General features: G+C 43.6%; 1 protein-coding gene and 1 pseudogene across 1 annotated transcript; both read left to right on the top strand.

The window, feature by feature from the left end:
• The first annotated feature begins 5796 nt into the window (after positions 1–5796).
• On the top strand, positions 5797–9107 carry LOC124046892 (homeobox protein Hox-A1-like). Its single transcript, XM_046367666.1, has 2 exons — positions 5797–6039; positions 7806–9107. Exons 1-2 carry the CDS (start codon positions 5797–5799, stop codon positions 8451–8453), a joined length of 891 nt encoding a protein of 296 aa, XP_046223622.1. The 3' UTR covers positions 8454–9107.
• Positions 9108–17367: 8260 nt separating this feature from the next.
• On the top strand, positions 17368–22080 carry LOC124046891 (annotated as a pseudogene).
• The last annotated feature ends 200 nt before the right edge of the window (positions 22081–22280 follow it).

Here is a 22280-nt window from a genome sequence, read left to right as displayed (position 1 = left end):
GGTTCTTATGGTCTGTCCAAACGACAAAAGGAACGGTCGCCCCCCTCCAACCACTGTCGCCATTCGCCTTAAGCGGATGGCGAGCAGTTCACGGTTACCCACATCATAGTTGCGCTCAGATGGCGACAGGCGATGAATAAGCGCAAGGATGAACCTTATCGTCAGACTGGAAGCGCTGGGATAAGAATGGCTCCCACGCCTACCTCTGAAGCGTCAACCTCGACAATAAATTGTCTAGTGACTGAATAACGAGGATAGGAGCGGACGTTTCTTTTAGAAGATCAAAAGCTCCCTGGGCGGAGCCACTTAAAACACGTCTTGACAGAAGGCAGAGGGGCAGCAACTTGACACTGAAACGCTCGAAATAAAAAGCGCAAACGGGCCAATCACTGACAGCTTGGACCTTAACAATCCATCTGAATGCCTTCAGCGGAAATTAACGGAGGAGACATGTTCTCAGCCTTTACGTTTCTCTAAAAGGCGCTGTAGAACACGTCGAACGTGCTGAACATGAATCTCGAGTGACGGAGTCAGGATATCGTCAAGATAGACAAAAACAAAAATGTTCAGCATGTCTCTCAGAACATCATTAACTAATGCCTGAAAAACAGCTGGCGCATTGGCGAGACCGAACGGCAGAACCCGGTACTCAAAATGCCTAACGGAGTGTTTTTCCACTCTTCTGGTAAGGTTACGAAGGTCCAACTTAGTAAAGCACCTGGCTCCCTGCAGAATCTCGAAGGCTGATGACATGGGGATGTGCGGATAACGATTCTTAACCGTTATGTCATTCAGCCCTCGATAATACGCAGGGCGCAGAGTGCTCCTTCTTCTTAACAAAAAAGAACCCCGCCCCGGCCGGAGAAGAAGAAGGCACTATGGTACCGGCGTCAAGAGACACAGACAAATAATCCTCGAGAGCCTTACGTTCGGGAGCCGACAGAGAGTAATCGAGGAGGCGTGGTCCCTGGAAGGAGATCAATACTACAATCATACGACCGGTGAGGAGGAAGGGAGTTGGCTCGGGACCGACTGAAGACCGTGCGCAGATCATGATATTCCTCCGGCACTCCTGTCAAATCGCCAGGTTCCTCCTGAAAGTTGGCAGAATTAAACACTTCACATGACAAGAAACGTTCCAGGATAGGATAGAATTACTAGACCAATTAATTTATGACATACTAGCCAGGGATGACCCAAAACAACAGGTGTAAACAACGGAAAATCAAAAAGAAATAGTCTCACTGTGGTTACCAGATACTGTGAAGTTAAAGGTAGTGTCTCAAATTTGATACTGGGAAGATGACTACCATCTAAGGCAAACATGGGCGTAGGCTTGTCTAACGGTCTGAAAGGAATGTTATGTTTCCGTGCTTCGTCCAAAACAACCCTCAGCCCCAGAGTCAATCAAGGCACTGCATGTAGCACCCGAACCGGTCCAGCGTAGATGGACCGACATAGTAGTACAAGATCTAGATGAAGAGGACTGAGTAGTAGCGCTCACCAGTAGCCCTCCGCTTACTGATGGGCTCTGGCCTCTTACTGGACATGAATTAACAAAATGTCCAGCAACTCCGCAATAGAGGCACAGGCGGTTGGTGATCCTCCGTTCCCTCTCCTTATTCGAGATGCGAATTCCCAGCTGCATGGGCTCAGTCTCAAAGCCAGAGGAGGGAGATGGTTGCGAAGCATGATGCGAGCTCTCTTCCACGAGCCCGGTGACGAAGATCTACCCGTGTTCTATGCGGATGGCGAGAGCAATCAAAGAGTCCACATCTGAAGGAACCTCCCGGGATTTCCTTAACCACTGCGTGGAGTCCCTCCAGAAATCGTTCCACTCACTAGAGGCAGCAAGAGTGCGAAACTCAATGGAATAATCCGTTATGTGGACCGTTCACCTTGGCATAAGGAAGCCAGGGCCCTAGAAGCCTCCCCACCAAAAACTGAACGGTCAAAAACCCGAATCATCTCCTCTTTAAAGTTCTGGAATTTGATAGAGCAATCAGCCCTTGCCTCCCAGATAGCTGTGCCCCATTCTCGAGCCCGGCCAGTAAGGAGTGAAATGACGTAAGCAACCCGAGCTCTCTCTCTAGAGTATGTGTTGGGTTGGAGAGAGAACACAATCTCACACTGCGTGAGAAAGGAGCGGCACTCAGTGGGCTGCCCGGAGTAGCAAGGTGGGTTATTAACCCTAGGTTCTGGAGGCTCGGCAGGCCAGGAAGTAACAGGTGGCACGAGACGTAGACTCTGGAACTGTCCAGAGAGGTCGGAAACCTGAGCGGCCAGGTTCTCCACGGCATGGCGAGCAGCGGACAATTCCTGCTCGTGTCTGCCGAGCATGGCTCCTTGGATCTCGACGGCAGTGTAACGAGCGTCTGAAGTCGCTGGGTCCATTCCTTGGTCGGTTCCTTCTGTCATGCAGGTGAAGGAGGACCCAAAAGCGACTTAACAGAAGCAGAGTTTAATAATGTTCAAAACAGAATAACTGACATCCTCTAGATTTGTAGAGGGGAAAACAACTGGAGAAGCGGCCACAGACTGCAGGTCGCTTCGGGTAGGCGCAGGCCGTAGTCGACTGAGACACCTGCTCACACGCAGCGTCTGATGAAGGCACAAAACACGACAGAACAGGGTGATACACAATCACGGCAAAAAACACGACAGGACAGGGCGAAACGCAACCACAGCATGGTGAATACAATATAAGGAACCGACGGCACAGGAACGGATCACAAAGGAATAAATAGGGACTCTAATCAGGGGAAAGGATCGGGAACAGGTGTGGGAAGACTAAATGATGATTAGGGGAATAGGAACAGCTGGGAGCAGGAACGGAACGATAGAGAGAAGAGAGAGCGAGAGAGTGAGAGAGGGAGGGGGAGAGAGAGGGGATAGGAGGGAAAGAACCAAATAAGACCAGCAGAGGGAAACGAATAGCATGGGGAGCACAGGGACAAGACATGATAATAAATGACAAACATGACAACAGCCGAGTGTTCAACGATTTGAAACAAAGAAAACAAACGGAATTGAATTCCTTTCCTCTCATTTCTGACGTTACAGGTTCACAATATGATGATGGTAATAATAACAATAATAATGTTATCCTTATAATTATCCTAATCCTAATACTGTACTGAGTATGTGTAGTCTATATATCGAAATTGATCATGAGTGAGGAAAATGAAAAAGTGGATTAAATGCACATGAAGCTCAAATAGGCCTATTGAGTTCCCTTATCCGCATCTGTATCTCAGGTTGGAATGAATCGTCTCGCATTCACCGCACACTCCCAACCAAGTCATATTTCATGTCGCCTAAATGGCACCAATGCGAACCCTGCTATGTGCACACTGAATGCCTCTCTCTGAAGAGCTCTGTGACAGCAATTCACTGTACTCTAAATAACAAATCGTTCTTAAAACAAGAATGATTTTGGGAAGAACAATTGGAAAAGTTAAGGGCATGAGGAGGAGTGTCTTCTGATAAGCTCCCTCTAATAGACGCAGTATAACCTACCTGTTTAATTGTGCACAGTATACTAGGCATGCCAGTTTCAAATTAAATGACCAGAGGTAGCCTATTTGAATGTAGGCCTAATATGGTAAATAAATGCGAATATATGTCATTTTTGTATGTGCACACGTCTTATTGTTAACGTTTAATAAGAGATTGTCTGCTTATTTGTCCCAATCTCCTATATGATCCTGAAAAGGCTATGTTCTCTCTCATTACTATGAGGCTGTGAACATGACTAGGGTATGACTATGACCCATAACTCGATTTAGCTGAAATTCAAGTGGAGTATTTTGTTTATCCTGATGATCATGCTCTCCGTGAACATTTGATGTTGCCGGAAATCATATCTCTACCTGCGTGCTATTCTTGTTGTTCTATTATTCTAAATGATCCCGTCAAAAAAATGTCCTTTAATCGTTTTAGCCTACAATATTGAGAACATGATATGCTCCTTCTTTATGTTGAAATAACGTATTGGCGTGAGTGTGTGACGTGTGAATGGAGGATATGAATCAGGGAGTGAGGTTACCCTTGTGGCGGGGCTAGAAGGAGGGTAAACGGAAGAGGGATTAAATCAGAGCGGTGCTGTGAAGATGCTGGGTCGTCCCGGCGAGGCGATCCAGAGTGCATCATCCATCACGGTGCTGCTGGACGACATCTATTGAGGATTTGTTCTATTATATTATAGAAATACTAGTGAAAATATATTGTTGTAGGCCTAGGTTCTAATCAACATTTTCTGATAATATCATCCTTAGTCCACGTACACTTTAAAGCCACCAGAGCCCTAATCTCTACATGGCTCTGCTGTAGACCATGCTCGTTTGGGTAGGGTATTTATAACTAGCTATATAGTCTATTTTTTATTGTAATATTTACATTGGCCTAAACATTATTGCAACAGCACACCTCCAAGTTAAATGACTAGCAAGTTCCTGAAGTCCATTGGCTATTGCTTTGGTGTTAGCGTTGGGTTCGTATAACCCAGCCAGCCAGTCATTTTCCTCCCTCTTTGTCTGTCCGTCCATACACACGGGTTTTATCAATCGAAAAATACCCTGTAATATGAATGATGTTGGGCAGAGCAAACACATCCAAGTGGATATTGATTAGTAATCGCAGGTAGCCAGACATTTGAGGTAAAAAATAGTATTATTTTCGATATTCTTTTGTGGTCTTCTCATTCTCTTTGTGTGTGGCAATGATTGTCAAAAGCCTTTGTTTGACCACTCCCATTGACTCTATTCGAATATATTCCAAGTCCTTTAATCTAAGTAGATAAGTGCACTGCTCACTTGGATGGTTCCCTCACTCAGTGTATTAGCATGCAACCACTATGAACTGAATGCATATTCACAAGCAAATAGAATAAAGTAAATAGACAAAAGTATATCCAGAGGAATACCACTCACAATACCACTCACAATGGTTGGTCCTCATTTTTAATATCAGAATAACACTTCAACAAACAGCACACTCATGTTACAATAACACATTCACGAAAATTACACATTTTAGTCAAATGTCGTTTTTTTTTGTATATCTCGCGATAGCATTGATATTATCCAAGTAGGCTAACATACCACTTATTCGATAGTTTCCAACAAGGAGCATTGATATAACCTACCGGGGAAGTTGTAAAAAACGATGCAACTTTCATTGCGCTGGATTTCCATTCGAATTCTTCCCACCATCTGGTACTCTGTAAATAAAAAACGAATAGATATTTAGTTCCAAATGATGCGTTCAGTTGCGTGCCTCTTTTTCTGTCTCTTACTCACTCTCTTTCTCTCTCTCTCTCTCTCTCTCTCTCTCTCTCTCTCTCTCTCTCTCTCTCTCTCTAGCTCTCTCTCCCTCCATCTTTCCCTCTCTCGCGTTCTAAAACTGCCTACATACACTGCTAGTCCTCTCTTACTTTTCATACACTAATTAGTTGTTTTCATCCATAGGTGAAGAAACCCGTGCTTATTGCAATGCTGCCTGAAGAATGGGAGCGGGTTCCTCCAGCGCGATTAAGTTCCTTTCGGACGGTTTGTAACTCCAGCGCGCGATTATTGGAGGACGGCCCCACGTGACTTCACGGTTTACCCCTCTGGTAATATTATTCAATACAGTCTTAAAGCTTATTTAAAGTCTTCTGCATAAAGCTTTTACATTTACGTTCGTTGTAAAAGCTATATATTTAACATGCAAAAGTGCATACCTTCCCAACATTCAGGGCGTACCCATAGTTATATTTATCAGAGTGAATTTGATGAAGTGCACCCTGCTAGGTCTATGGACCAGCACCAGTCCCTTCTCCCATGTCATCTACAGGGCGAACACAACACTGCAACCGAACCTGCTGGATGCGTCACCGGACACAGTGAGGGAGGCCACGCGCCACAATTCCGAGAGATTCCACTCTTCCAGCGTTCAGTCACCACTTCTGCTGGTATCAGCTGTACGCCGTACCCGACTGACCCGTTATGGGGCACCCCGGACCCGGTGGATACCCGCCATGCCAAGGGCAAAGCACTCGTCAGAGACAAGAGGTGCAGTGCATCCACTTACTTCCTCTCACCGAGGCATCTCTTCCCTTGGATGAGAGAAACTCGGCATGACCTACACCAGAGTGCATCGGACTCCAACGAATCAGGTAAATATAATATTATATTTGAATATAGTACAGTGTCATAATGATGAATGTGCATATGACTGTCCATATTACCCTAGACTATATCTGCATTTACCTAGTCTTCAAACGTATTTTATCAGAACATTGCACACCTTATAATTTTGGTGCCAAAGTGACATTTGTGAGTTATGACTTGCTCACATATTAACATAGAAAGAATAAGTATTAGGCAATAATTCTTGTTTGAACCTTTATTGACATAATATAGAGTTTAGATGTTGTCTATATTTCTCTTTTTCTTGACCAGAATTATGCTCTGCCTACACTTTTAGAAAACAAGGCTGCTATTTAGAACCTACAGGGGTTCTTCAGCTGTCACCACAGGAGAACCCTTTGAAGAACCCTGTTTGGTTCCAGGTAGAACTCTTTTTCACAGAGAGTTCCATGTAGAACCCTTTTTTCACAGAGGGTTTTACATGGAACCCAAAAGAATTCTACCTGTAACCAAAACGGGTTCTACTTGGAACCAAAAATGGTTCTCCCACCCTCCTTTTCTGAGAGTGTATAGACACATACATATGTTTGTGTTACATTTGAAGAAATTTGAATAATACGTATGAACAACTCTTTATGTTAGTTCTCAATTCTATCACACACGATCATTTCCTCCTAAGTAGGTCAGATATCCAGGTGTAAACGGGGACTTTAAACCCGGAATACAATAGTCACTGACAGGATTGTTGTGGCACATCTGACACTCTGACGGTGGTTGTTTCCAGTGGTGGTCCCAAGGCACTCTTTAAGTGATTGAGTTGACAGGTACACTACTGCCGTGTGTAGATGTGATTAATGCGTATGTAAGACGATTCCCTGAAAAACAACTTTCTCAAAACACTATTATCTGAGACAAGCTGTAACTGGTGTTATGTCCCAGACACTTGCAGTGCATTATCAGCAAGGTATAGATGTGTTTCTCTCTTAGGCCCATGGGCAGGTCTCTCTTGGGCTAGTCATGAACACAAAGCAATTGATGCAATTAAGGAGAGATGGAAGCTTTGAAGGAAACACATGTAGCCCTTTCCTGCAGTCAATGACCAAAAGTGCCCTCTTTGGAGTTATGAGTGGAAAGTTATTCATATTCATCATCATTTCATCATTAATTAAACTTTTTTTTTTTAAACAACGGAAATCTGATGGTTTCTATGTCAAATAGTTTTGTTATATTTCAGGCTTCTGTGATGTATATGAAGTGTAATATTGGGATGCAACGTCACAATGTAATACATTTCAACTCTATATCTGACATGGTACAGGTGTCTTCTTTTCTTAAGTCCATCGCCATTGTGTGTGAGGTGTGTACTTTTGTTCCAAAGTAGATTTGGTTAAGACTACCAAGAAACACTGTGTGACCCTGATTTAGCCCACTGCAGTAATAGGTTAATTGACTCCAGAAAAAAAAACACTTTATCCCAGGACACTTTACAAGATGCCTAATTAGGATTCCTAAGTCCCTCAGTTAAGATTTTCCCTTTTTACCCAAGCGAGGCGGAAGCTCGCCTTGGTGCCCGCGAGCTGACTTTTAATTGACTCCTCCTTCACATGTTCCTTTTGTCATTCTCCCAGGTGATTCAGTGTGCAGTCGTAACGAGGCTGGTGGTCTCCCAAGTAGAGGAAGAGAGGGCGAGACGGAGGGAGGCGAGCGAGGACGGCGTTCACCAGTACTCAGCTAGTGGAGCTGGAGAAGGAGTTTCACTTCAGCCCCTACCTATGTCGACCGCGCAGGCTGGAGATGGCTGCGGGCCTGAGGCTCACAGACCGGCAGATCAAGATCTGGTTCCAGAACCGACGCATGAAATACAAGAAGGATCATAAGGAGGACAGAGGGACAGCGACTGAGACACCGTCGCCGTGCCTCTCTACCACCACACACATGCCATCCCTCAGCCCAAGGTCCTCTGCTGGAGTTGGGTACTCGGGATTCAGAAGTGCTGGTCTGGTGAGAGGGACTCGGTCTCCAAACCTTCTCCTCGTTAATTGTGATCGTACCCCGGCGTCGGGTTCTCACAGTAAGGCCAATACCAGTGACTGTTTACGTGTTACTCCCATGGACCTTCCCCAGCTCACCACCGGAACTGCGCCGGACTCTGATAGTCTGCAGTCGGCCCTTACGGTTGTAGACAGCGGATGTTTGTGCACGGGTCTCTCCAAACTCGCCCCAGGGCACCTATCCTCTTATGTTGACAGTGACATCAGTGCATATTTCAGATGTGGAGGATGCCTCTTAGACCTAGAACCCCCTACACTTACTCACCTGTAAGAGCAGGCCTATGCCGCAAACCTAAACACCTAGAACTTCAGTAATATGTGTGTGTAGGTGGTCAATTCAATCAAACCAGCATTGTGGAGGCTAGCTTTCTTTCAACTTTCTGATAGTGGCTCACTGAAGAATGCAGATTTATTACCAATAGGGTTTCCAGTATCCTTATAGGTTTCTAGTCCAAAAGCGACCACTACTGCCCCCTCTGTTCCTGTTACACCTTGTGGCAAAATGTTATCTTTTTTAATCAAAATTGACATGATTTATATTAGCAATAAAATCCCCAAAGACATCCTGCTACTATTTTGCATGTCAAATGCATGTTTTGAACACATTATCAATTCATTTTTGTATTTTCATGTGTCATGGCTTGTGCTTGTCGTCTATTTAAATCAGAGAGAAAGGAATTTTACTTTGCGGTATAGGTATCACGTGTTATGTTATGGACTCGTAATGATCCCGATGAAGACAGTTTGTCTGTCGAAACGTTGGTTATTCAATTATTGCACCTGAGCTCCTGGAATGTGAGGCTCTCCTTTTCTTTTTCAAGTGTTCTACTCCGCTAGCCAGCACCTCGCCGAAACAGGTGTTCTACTCCGCTAGCCAGCACCTCGCCGAATCAGGTGTTCTACTCCGCTAGCCAGCACCTCGCCGAAACAGGTGTTCTACTCCGCTAGCCAGCACCTCGCCGAAACTGTCATGTTTGGTGTTCTTGTCCCTGTGCTCCCAGCACCTTTCCCTCTGCTGGTCAGGTGTTCTACCCTCTCGCTCAGCCAGCACCTCTCTCACTCTCAGGTGTTCTACTCTCTGCCAGCACCCTGCTCCCAGGTGTTCTATTCCGCTAATCAGCACCTAGTCTTCCCAACAGGTGTTCTATCCTTTCCCCGATTAGCCAGCACCTTTGATCCGTTCCAGGTGTTCCTTATATTGTATTCACCATGCTGCCAGCACCTCGCCCTGTCCAGGTGTTCTTTCCGTGAGCCAGCACCTCACCCTGTTCAGGTGTTTTACTGCCTTCATCCAGCACCTGCGTGTGAAACAGGTGTCCTACTCCGCTAGCCAGCACCTCCCGAAACAGGTGCAGTCTGTTCGCTTCTCCAGAATGATTTCCTGTACAAATCTAGACGATGTCAGTTATTCCGTTTTGAACATTTTAAGAGCTCCTAATGTGTCAAATAATTGTGGGTCCTCTTTTAAATGACAGAAGGAAAGGAATTTGACTTACAAAGGAATAAATAGGTGTCATCTAATCAGGCCATGTTTTGTGTTCTTATCATTAAATAGCTGTTCGTTCTTGTGAGTTTGTGTAAGTGTGAAAACACAGAAGCATATGTTCATATTGAATGAAGTTCTGTTTTTGTTACATATGTGTTTGTGTTGAAGCTAGAATCCTTCGTTAAAACAATATCAACATGTCTCCCTGTCCCTGTTTCGCTAAAAAGCTTAGGGATGGGGCTGGAGAAATGTAACTACTCCCAAATTCATATACAGCGCTATGGATGCAAGGACTGACCATCCATGATTTCAAATGTATCGTTTTAACCATGTTTCGAGGCTATACAGTGTTTGTTTACATTTACATTGTTGACAAACATTGGGGTAAAACAAGCTTATGTTTGTGTTCTGATAGGGTACGACTGTTGAACTAATAAGCTCATGAGGCATTTATAAGTTATATTCTTCAAGAGTCAATGGGTATATGTCATTAATCTATAAATGAAAACTGGATGCAGAAACTAAGGATCATAGCTTTTTTTAAACGTCTTTGATACTGTTCTTGATTAATGAGATGTTTAATAAATGCATTGGTGGAAAATCAATCTCAGTGGAATCATTATCTTTATTCATTTCTTATTAGAATGACTTCATTCTCCAGCAGCATTTTATTGAGATTAAAGAGTGCATTCTACTTCTGGAAAACAAGTTTTGTAATGAAATTAGCCCATACTGTGGAATAGATTCAATAAAAACTCTGTGATATTATGTTTTCATGTTACACAATCTCTGGGCACCACTTTCCCTGGCTCCTGCCTCTTGTTTACCCTACATTAATCATGGAGACAAGGCAGTGTTTCCAGCAGTCCAACCACAGGCTCTCAACCCACTAGACATCTTGACAAGAGCTGATGCCGCCTCCCTTTCATTCTAAACCCTCTCCTTTTCAATTGTTTATTTGAAGCAGGGTTGGAGCCCCTTCATTCTCAGAGGATGTGTTTGTTGCATGGCTCAGCACCCTAGTTTACAGCATCCAGTAGGACTATATGCCAGGCTTTCTACTTGTTATTACAGACAGACAGACAGACAGACAGACAGACAGACAGACAGACAGACAGACAGACAGACAGACAGACAGACAGACAGACAGACAGACAGACAGACAGACAGACAGACAGACAGACAGACAGACAGACAGACAGACAGACAGACAGACAGACAGACAGACAGACAGACAGACAGACAGACAGGGAGACAGGGAGACAGGGAGACAGGGAGACAGGGAGACAGGGAGACAGACAGACACAGAGACAGGGAGACAGAGATTATACAGTAAATGCCAGCAGTGTTATCATCAGATATTTATGACCTGTAACCCTATGGCCTCGACAATGCAGTCTGTCTAAGATCAAAGATCACATCAGAGAGAGAGAGAGAGAGAGACAGAGAGAGAGAGAGACAGAGAGAGAGAGAGACAGAGAGAGAGAGAGAGAGAGAGAGACAGAGAGAGAGAAAGAGAGAGACAGAGAGAGAGAGAGAGAGAGAGAGAGAGAGAGAGAGAGAGAGAGAGAGAGACAGAGACAGAGAGAGACAGAGAGAGAGACAGAGAGAGAGAGAGAGAGAGAGAGAGAGAGAGAGAGAGAGAGAGAGAGAGAGAAAAAGAAAGAAAGAAAGACAGAGACAGAGACAGAGACAGAGAGACAGACAGAGAATAGATTAGAGAGGAGAGAGAAAACCAACTGGCGAGAGACTGAGAGAGAGAGAGAGCGAGAGAGAGAGAGAGAGAGAGAGAGAGAGAGAGGAAACCAACTGGCGAGAGACTGAGGGAGAGAGAGAGCGAGAGAGAGAGAGAGAGAGAGAGAGAGAGAGAGAGAGAGAGAGAGAGAGAGAGAGGAGAGAGAGAGAGAGACTAAATTGCAGACAGCAGTGTTGGATTCTTTGCATTCTTGTGTGTGCTGTGTGAGCAGACGTGATTTATGGTCGTAATACAGAGCATTAAATGAGGCCTGGCCCGGCATCTGAGGAGCTCTGCTTGTTCTGCTCTGCTCCATCCTAAACAGTCGGCTTTTAGACATTAAAAACCAGACACACCACACTAAACCATGTCACTACAAACACTCTCAGTGTCATTGCAGAATATGAAACAGAATCCAGGGTTGAGAATGCATCACATTATACATTCCGGAACATGAGGTCAGATCCCAGCAGACTTGCAATCCAAACCAGATCATAGATGATGTTTTTTGACAATTGGTGGTCAAATAAACAAAGACAGACTGCCCATAAAACGTTCAATGTGAGATCATTCTTGTTGACCCTTTCTTGTCTGTGTTGTTATATTTTCATTTGGCTTATTTTAGAGTATGTATTATAAATGCATTATACTCTATTCCTCTGACGATAAACAAGACACTGAACTTCACAGGTGGCCTTTAGCCAATCAAGTACAATTTACAACCGGTAACCTTATCATCCGCCTTTACACTCTCTCTTTCGCTCTCTCTCCCCCCTCCCCCCTTCCCTCTCTCCCTTCATCCCTCCACCCTCAGCAGTACGTCACACCGCTCACGCACCTTTTCCAGTAGCTTTTTATTTTTTATTTTTTAAAGTATCAATTTCCTGTGTCAGCTTTATGGGTTGTATTTATATGTCCGCGCCGTGGTGCGGAACGGAGCGAGGGAGAGCATCACTCAGGTAGACGGATGACAACTCACCTGGTACTTCTCATCCATCTCCGGAATTTGACTTCCTGGTTAGCTAGACAACTGTTACCGTCATATTAAAGCATGCCGCCGTAAAGATCCATGACGTTTTAAATACATCCCAGTTAAGGGTGATCGGTGACAATGAAAAGGTGAGGCCACCGATAAAAGTGTGGCAGTCGAGGGAAGGACAGAGCAAACTGAGAGAAAGAGTCACTTACTGTACCTCGGCTGTGGTCCTGTGTGGCTCAGTTGGCACTACAGCAATGTTCAAGTCCTAGAGGAATCGCATGCTGTACAAATTGCCTTTGGTTAAGAGCGTATTCTAACTGACCTTGACAGTGTATCTGCCACTACAACATATCTGACCGATTAAAGGAAATTGTAATCACACCAATCATCAAGGCTAAATGTCAACATGTTGATCGTCATTGATCGTTCAGAGAGGACAAGAGATACGATGGACAGACCCAATGGCTTTATTATACAGCTTCAATTGCATTCCACGGTAAAAACCTCAAATTAAAAGCGCAGCCCTTTGTGTCACAAAAATTCTTTACCCTTATTGATGTCCACGATAGACGCTTTAAGCTCTAAAAACGTCTCAATGCCATGTGCTGTCTTCTCATTCTCATTCTATTTCCCTGCATTCATTGCGGTGTGAGACTGGAGACAGAGGCATATGGCAATGTGCTGCTGTGATGAACACACACACGACGCACTCACACTTCACGTTGAACCCAGCTCATTTCCCGCCAGTAAGAACTCCGGAAGGAAACCGAGAAGTGTGCACAGCAGCTGGCGAGGAACAGTGATGACGGATGCTTTGTTGTCATGGTGTTTGGGAGACTGCCTGCTGAGCGCCTCGCTGGGCTCCTAGGATTTGTGAAGCATCATACACACATATTCTGGTGGCGCACCAGTATCTATATATTCTTTGGAAGCATGAGTATGCCAATCTAGCGCTGTAGGCTGTATATCGCTCTATTATCCTCTCTGTGGGAATGTGGTTACATGCATCTTAGATGAGCCCCTCCCCTGTCCCCCCAATCTTTCCCTCACTATAACGTGCCTCTGTCCCTTGACCTGGTAAAGTCCACAACTGAGGTTATGACTGCTGAGTGATCCCCACTGTACAGGTTGCTGAGGGCCTCACCACGTATATCGCCGAGCTGGCTTTTACTACTCCTGTTTGTCATCTTGTGGACCCCACAGAGATCCCCGCCACTGTATAGGTCGCCCAGCTTTTACAGCTCAGCCACACACTGCATTAACGGCCGACTGTGACCTCAGGTTGGTGGTGACAGTCATCTGTCATCGCATGGTTAATTCCCAGCGCTCCCAGGGTCGACAGATGACAAATAATGAGTCTGTGACGGTGTTCCTGGGTTAGACCAGGGCCTCATCGTGTCAGTGTCAGCACCGTCACCGCGCTTCAGCCTGTAGCATCATTACCGCCACTGTCAGCAAGGTGTGTGTGTGTGTGTGTGTGTGTGTGTGTGTGTGTGTGTGTGTGTGTGTGTGTGTGTGTGTGTGTGTGTGTGTGTGTGTGTGTGTGTGTGTGTGTGTGTGTGTGTGTGTGTGTGTGTGTGTGTGTGTGTGTGTGTGTGTGTGTGTGTGTGTGTGTGTGTGTGTGTGTGTGTGTGTGTGCATGTGCGTGTGTGTGTGCGTGTGCGTGTGTGTCCGTGTCAACAGGGTGAGGGGTCCATACAAACCCATAGGAGATAATCCCATCCATCCAGGCATGGCCACCATGATCACTGGGCCTCTGCAGCTCAGCTCCTCTATTGGCGTCAGATCAGAGAGATCAGAGAATGGAGCAGAAAACAAATGAGCAGCATCAGTCAATCAATATTCTTTCTCCCTGCTGTCTGAGATAGACAACCTCACCAATAGCGTTGTTCACCTCACCTCCAATGACAACTATAGAGACAATGGGGCCATCAACAATATGCATGAAAATGTAATATGCATGTTATAAGGGAACATGGAATTGATTGTACAGGGTACAACAATGTATTGTAGGTTACCCATCCAGAACAACATGTGGTGTTTGACTTTATCGCCAAATAGCATCTGAGAAGGGTTTTGTAGGAGTGCATAATTTTAATGAGGCATGTGAAGGCAAAGTCCAAATCTGACATCCATGCAGGATTTAAATAATGCAGTGAGTTGGTTCATTTATTTTGCAGAGGGAGAGGAGGTTTAGGATGGTGGTATTGGCTGCTGGTTGGTTTCATTCCAGCTGCAAAAAAAAAGAAGGAAATGTTCTTTCTCCATTCTTGACATTATCCCAGATTGTTTAGCATCATCTGCCCTGGTAAATGTGTCTGTTTTGGGGATACAAGCTGTTGAGAGGGAGACGAGCCAACTCAAGTTCCAGAGGACTTGTTTTACTTCCTAAGGTCAGCGTGATAATATCACTCCTGTTGCCAGGATGTTTACAACCAGGAGTGTGTTTAACACACTTATTTAAAATATATGCTAATCAAACATATGCCACTGACTGAATATATGCATGGTTGCATAGTTATTTATTTATTTTCATATTTTTTATTCGTTGGAAACTGGGTTTATTAACTTTTTTTAATTAAAGAAGTACGTGTATTTCCATAAAGAGAGAGGAAATATTCTCATGCCAGTTGTTTTTTATTTATTTATTTTTTATTTTTTATCATACTGCATACCCCCCCCCTCTGCTGAAAGCCATTAGAGAAATACAATTTCTAATACCTCCACACAGGTCTTCGATCGACTGCAAACAAATTTATATTCAGGCGGTAAACAGAACGCTGCGGAGATTTATTTATTGAGTGTAGGGGAGAGAAACAAGCTAGCGCGTGAACCCTGGGTAACCTCGCAAGATGACAACAAGATGGATAAGTGTAGCATGCAAATGCACGGAGGGAAGGGATATATCGCACTCACTCATTCAGCACATCGCTGCCTGTAGAATTCCATTACCTCCCCCAGCTGCGACCGGGTTTCTGGGCTGTTGCCTATAGAATGTTGTATGCTTTTATGAGGCCTAAATGGTTGATTATATATCATTGTTTTGTAATTACTATTGTGGAGTTGTGTGGATAAATATTGTGATCAGGTTAGTGATATGGTCTTTGATGGAAAATTATGTTAAGGCAATGATAATAATTCAAACAAAAATTCAGACGCAAATAGAGGTTAGTTATGAACAATAAAACATTATTCATAGCAATTTCTCTCCCCTACAATAATAATAATAGCAAAAATGATATGCCTAATAAAACGAAGTCATATAATAATAACAATAACAATAATAAATGCACGATATTTACTACAAATAATAATTACACAATTTTAAACGAATTACATTTACGGGTGGGAAACTGAAATATGTTGTCTATTGTGATGTTGGTGTACCGGTATATGTAATATTACACTCTAATTGTATAGCAGTCAATACTACCCACAAATGTATTTGAAGAAGAACAAAAACCAAGTTCTTTGGATCCACCACCCACTTGTCTCACCCACCTCAATATCTGGACTCAACAGACATGCTACTGAATTAATAACGTTGTAATTACCTGTATCTCTAAACACGTGTAATTCCTTCAAATAATTCCTCATAAAACTGCACGCCTACCTGTAAATTCTGCTTCTTCAAAAAAAAACATGTACGAGCTAATACTAACATTTATTTCTCACGTTGTGTTATTTGGTTTCTTAACATGTAGCCTCATCTGAATTAGAATCAACTTTAATGTAGGCAATTAAACCGGTTTAGCTCTCCTTAAAGTGTAATAAAATGAGGATGAGCGTATAGGCCTATGCACGTAACTGGGAATTATAGCCGCCGAACAAAATGTAATTTAAAGGTTGTTGTTCAATTTGCACTGTCAACATTTCCTATGCCATCTAATTAAACATGTAAATACAGTTTAATGGCAAGAAGAAGGCCGGCTGTATATATAATATACATGAAGATGGAAATATGTATCTGAAATAACATCGCTGAGCATGCATTTGCAATATTGACATAGTTTGATCATTCATAGCTCTATTAGTTTATCTTCCCATTTCATAAAGCTAACTGCAGGGCTATATAATTGTCGATAAGTGGGTCCCTAAACGAGAACGTCCATCTGTTTCTCAAATGCAAAACTTTTGGGTTTTGTCCTCGGAGCTATTTTCCTAGTTGTTCGGAGACTAATTACAGATATGCTGCTAGTGAACAGTTCAACAGCCACTGTCACGACCTTTGAACCCATTAAGTGTGCCTTTCACATGACCCTTAGCCATGCACTGAACGCGGCCACTGCTGCTGAAGAAACCGTCGTCGCAGGATAGATGCGTAAGACCCTAACGCCAATGAATAGACTGTATCCACTTAAGCTTATAGTCGACCTTCCTACTAGTTTGTTTAGGCGTTTTACATTATGTAGGCCTATACTAATGAACGTTTTAGGCCAATATTGGCAAACATTTCAATCCAGGACCTGCAAACAAGTGTTGTTACGGTATTGGCTTGTACCTTAAAAGCAGTTATTAAATAACAGCTATAGGCCTAATCGTTTTGGTAAATGATAATAACACATCTGGCGTGATGTATACAGAGTCACACAGTTGGTAGATGGAGAAGGCCTGCAGCACTGTGCGCGTAAAGAGGAACACACCAATCTGCCGTCATTTTGCCTGTTTGAAACATGAGCGCGGACACTGTGGTTAATACAAGACTTCGGAAACGTTGGTCTATCGTCTCAGGGAACTTTCCTTAAATTAGGCCTACTTGCTCCTCCATATCCCAGTCCTCCATATCCCAGTCCTCCATATCCCAGTCACAAAGTGCCACTTTACGTGTCCATCTTACGCGTAAATATTTAAACGGCCCTGTTTGAGAAAATAAAGTTACCACGAATGGTCTACACTGGCATTGCCTGCTGTACTGGAGTCCATTCATATGGCCACCCCAAATGAGTCTACAACTTGCTTGGCTTGGCTAATCAGCGTTGTCCCGGATGGATGACAGAGATGTCCAGCTATTGGCCAAGACCAAGAGGGCACGTCATCTCCATCAATCAGAGATCGACTTTCTCCAGGGCATGCCCATCTGACTGTCCATGCATGGTCGCTGTCTTGGTCCACCCATGCGTTGTTGGGTGTTAGCTACAGCTACTTGTCCATGCGTTCTACAACCGTTTGACCGGTCCAACGATTATGGTAGGTGAATTCATATCAAGAGTTAGCGTGTAATGGGGAGGGTAGCAGGGGGGTACCGACCTGGGGAGGTCATGATACGGGACTTGGACCAGATAACTTCTCCTGAAGTTAGCGCTGGCAACTAAGGAAAAACTTCAGCAGAGATTGGCAGGGAATATTAATTGCAACACAGTTACCCATTTTTTTTCGAAACCAGTTCTGAAACAGACTGCACGGTAAGTCAGCTCCGGGTCTGCTCAGGCTCGAGCAGCCCTTCCCTTAACACAGAGTCAGGGCTTTTCCACCACGCCAGCGGCTTGCCTCCGCTACTCTCGTCTCCCCTCCTATCTCCTGGCTCACGAGCACGACTTCCCGGACTTGGATACTCCTCTTCCACACACAACACTGCGACTGAGGCGCTGGCGCACTCCGAATTCTACACTCATGATGGGCCTAAGATTCACGTTGCTGTTGTGGACAGTGGCTCTCACTCGGACCCCAAGTGTAAGGTACCTGAACTAAGTCACAGGAGCAAAACTTTTGAGTGGGTGAAAGTGAAGAGAACTCGACCTCGGACGGGTGAGTTTTGGACACGTCGTTCACGTTCCCATTTGGAAAGACGACAGCTATCTTATTGACCAAATCATTTGTAAAAATGTTTTATTTGTTCTTGATACGAAAACCATTAGCACGTCTTAAACGACGTATGAGTACTGTATCATTAGTTATCAATTAGTTTCTACATCTACATTTAACGTTTGGTAAACCGTTATTCATTTCTCATCATATGTTGAAAAGTAGTCTGCAACAGATGTGCCATATTCTCAAATCGGCTACTGTAGGCAGGACAGTGCTGTGCTGTGCGAAAGTATAAGCTAGGCTACTGTAGGCTACTGGACAACAGGCAAAACAAGTTTGACGTGTTTATGTGCATAGCTGAAATTTCGCAAAAGTCGGTCAAAATGATCAACTACAAGACACGCATTTATTTGCATTCATGTAGCCTATTGCACCAAATGGCTTCAGAAATAAATACATAATTGTGAATGAACTTTTAACAAAAGGTAATAGGCTATAAAATATGAATAGTATAACTGAGCACTTGTAATTCCTGAATCAGTCAACCACAATAACCATACAGTAAGTGACGTTTGACCTACGTCTTCATCAATTCTACCCAGATTGGAAAAATTAGGATGTACTGAGGAAAAGGCAGGGGACGCTGGGCCAGGTGTAGAGGGTCTGTACACAGGCATACACACATATGCCTGCCTCTCCGTACCTATTGGGGAACACGAAATGATGGAGATATTGATAGAAAAGAAGAGAATAGTTTGATTCTATCCACTTGTGCCTTTCTTTCATTTGCATCACTGTGCTCTGGAAAGGCAGTAGGACCTGAGGGTTCAGTGTGCACAGGTACGTTTAGCCAAGCTCACTCCCAAAAACGTTAGAGCTCTCTGCCTATTGATTATCTGTCGGTATAGTAATGAGAGCCTTGTGTATTGATCTCAATGCCAAGCACCTTTACGTGTTCACCTTTTGACCATAATCACAGTCACATATCATCAGTCCACCAACAACACATCGGTCTTTACTGTGCATTCAGCGTATATTTTCTGATTTCGTAGAAATTAGATCGTACTTACTAAAAACTACCTGCAGTTTCTTGACTTTTCCCATTGAAAGTAATTGATCATGTTTAAAACGACCAAATAATCCTTCTGTGTGACCCCGATTTAGCCCACTGCAGTAAATGGTTAATCAAAGATGGCATGCCTTCATTGTTACTTGTCTCAGAGACATCTACAATACAACAATTTCTCATTCAATATGTCTTAATTTAAATGGATTGTTTTTGTTGCTTGCCAGGACTAGTATCCATGTCCTCTAGCCAGCGTTTGTATACTACTGCCTGATGGCTTTAAGCTATCATACAAACAGCTGGGTAGATATAGGATAGACGCAGTATCATAAGAATGATTCTCGGGGTTGGAGTATATCTCATTAGTGCTACATTCTTACCAGTAGTATGATTAGTGAAAGCAGCAGCAACGTTTTTTTTCTGTAGGGTGTATTGTCTTGGCACGAAAACAAAGCATCCCTATATTCTCTCATGCATAAAGGCCTTCCTACAACCCGTCTGCAAGTTGATCTGCTGGTACAGTGTATAAACTCCCAGTGCCTCATTCTTCAATTATGCTCTGACAGCACCTGAATTACTGTGGGCAGGATGCCCAGATGGCTGAAGCAATGTGTATTGATCCTCTCTCTCTCTCTCTCTCTCTCTCTCTCTCTCTCTCTCTCTCTCTCTCTCTCTCTCTCTCTCTCTCTCTCTCTCTCTCTCTCTCTCTCTCTCTCTCTCTCTCTCTCTTTCTGTCTCTCCTTGGCTGGGAATACTTTCACTCAGCGGCTTGCCCTGGCTTTGCTGGCTGGCTATTTTTAAAGCATGCGAGTCGTTAATATTCCCAGCCAAGGAGAATATTTTCAGTTTGATTCCTCATTCCTCCTGGCCAGCATCAGTTCTATTATCTTAGAAGTCATTTGTCAGAATGTACATGTGATGTTCTGTTCCTGAGAGCCCAGGTGCTTAATTACTTACTGTATTGTTTGGCCTGTGTTGGCCTCTTCATAGTCACCAAAGGCTCTTAGTTTAGGTTATAGGTCAGGTAAACCTCTCCTTGACATTCTCCTTTGTCTAAAACATGGATTTCAAGACGTCTCCTATGAGCTGACATGTCTAAGAGGCCTCTTCTTCATAGCCTCTTTCTTCATAGCCTCTTCTTCATAGCCTCTTTCTTCATAGCCTCTTTCTTCATAGCCTCTTTCTTCATAGCCTCTTCTTCATAGCCTCTTTCTTCATAGCCTCTTCAATTCCTATACCTTTCCTATGAATTATGATAGAAGTTATTACATCCAATACCTGGCCTTATTGAGTCCATGGTACAGTACGGATACAGTACCAGTCAATTGACCCACCTATAATCACCATAGACAGACACCTTACTGGGGTTGGTGTCTCCATCACAAACAATCCAAAACCTATAATCACCATAGACAGACACCTTACTGGGGTTGGTGTCTCCATCACAAACAATCCAAAACCTATAATCAGTGTTTGTTAATACTGGTCCCGGAGACCCAAAGCAGGGCACTATGTTTTTAATTTATTCTAGCTGATCAAAATGATCAAGTCATCATTCATATGTTATGAGGAAAATAAATAATTGTGCTCTGCTTTAGGTCTCCAGGACCAGGATTAAGAAACACGCCAGACGAGGGATTTCATCACACCTACTCTAGCCTCCAGGATTTAGTGAGTCAGCTGTTTAAGTCTGGTTTAAGTCCAGTGTTCAGCGTGTGACTAGTGCAAAAGCCACGACGGCTACTTATCTATCCATGTCTCAGAACCATAGCCGAATATTGGGCACTGCAACAAAAATGTGACTCTTTAGTGCCACATTTTGTATTTCTCATTGCCATCCAGTGTATTGATCTCAACACAGATACACATAACCAATTAACTTCATGAATATATTGAATATATGTTTTATAAGTCATGCTGTAATCACTTTAATCCCCCTGAAACCTTCATTCATCTCTTTCATTGGATAAGATGACTTTATGTTGCAGCCAGTGTGGTCTCCATGGTCAGTTTCAGAAACACTTTTATGCTCCTTATAATAATGTTATACTTGTGTTTTAACTGTCTTTTCAGCCAAGATGCACATGGCCTGTGTATTGAGTATAGTTGCACGGGGGTCAGTATGGAGAGGGGACGTGGAGGTAACCACCGATGGGCACCATCTTACTGCTAACCGGGTACCAAGGACCAACTTCCCCACAAAACAGCTCACGGAGCTCGAGAAGGAGTTCCACTTCAACAAGTACTTGACGCGGGCCAGAAGAGTGGACATCTCGAGCGCCCTGCAGCTGAGCGAGACGCAGGTGAAGATTTGGTTCCAGAACCGGCTCATGAAACACAAGAAATTAACGCGCGAGGGCCTACTTCTCCCGGTGACCTTTTTGGCGTCCTCGAGATGCTCAGAAACGCTCACGCTCCAACAACTTGGACACCTGACCCGACCTCGTGCTCTCCCAAACACCAACTAGCAGAGGACCTGTCTCGTGCGTTACAAAACAAGGTGTGTAGGCCTAAAAATAGTGACAGTGTCACCAACCTGCAGCTGGTTTGATTCTCCGTTTGTAGGAATTTTAGTTAGCCTAATTGGTTAAATCAGGATCATGTTGTTTTGCACGAAAACCACGAAAGCAGGGTAAGTTTTGTGAACTCGAATAATTTATTGTAAAATGTTTGACTCGGCGATTCTTAGTTTTAGATGGTCACATATTTATTTTCTGTATTTATTGAACCATTATTTTACGAGGCAATATAACCTGAGACTTTCGATTGGAGTAGGCTATTTGACTTGTTCTCCGGTGTCAGCTGTAGTAACATTAAGGCACTTTATGAGTTTATACCAAATAACATGAGTTTAATCAGACATAACTATTATTATAATATGTATTATATGTATTTGTTTATGTATTTATTGAGTTGTTAATTATTATAAATTAGCCTACATGTCATTAAAGCAGTATTACAATCATTTTGTGGCCAGCTCTTTCTTCGGGAACAGCCTACCTGAAATGTTCTTGACTAAAAAGCATGTATATTTCTGTCAGGGTTTTCTCGTCGTTTAAAAGGTGAAAGAACATCTAATTCGTTTTT

This window comes from Oncorhynchus gorbuscha, linkage group LG10 (genome assembly GCF_021184085.1).
Source record: "Oncorhynchus gorbuscha isolate QuinsamMale2020 ecotype Even-year linkage group LG10, OgorEven_v1.0, whole genome shotgun sequence".
Lineage (NCBI taxonomy): Eukaryota > Metazoa > Chordata > Actinopteri > Salmoniformes > Salmonidae > Oncorhynchus > Oncorhynchus gorbuscha.
The sequence above is the reverse complement of the archived record's forward strand: the minus strand, read 5'-3'. Positions and strand labels throughout refer to the sequence as shown.

Bases quoted from the DNA above. Each gene is read 5' to 3' on its own strand.
- LOC124046892 (XM_046367666.1), top strand. From the start codon at position 5,797: ATGGACCAGCACCAGTCCCTTCTCCCATGTCATCTACAGGGCGAACAC. The intron at 6,040-7,805 runs GTCAGAGACAAG...TCTCCCAAGTAG, and splicing joins ATGCCAAGGGCAAAGCACTC to AGGAAGAGAGGGCGAGACGG.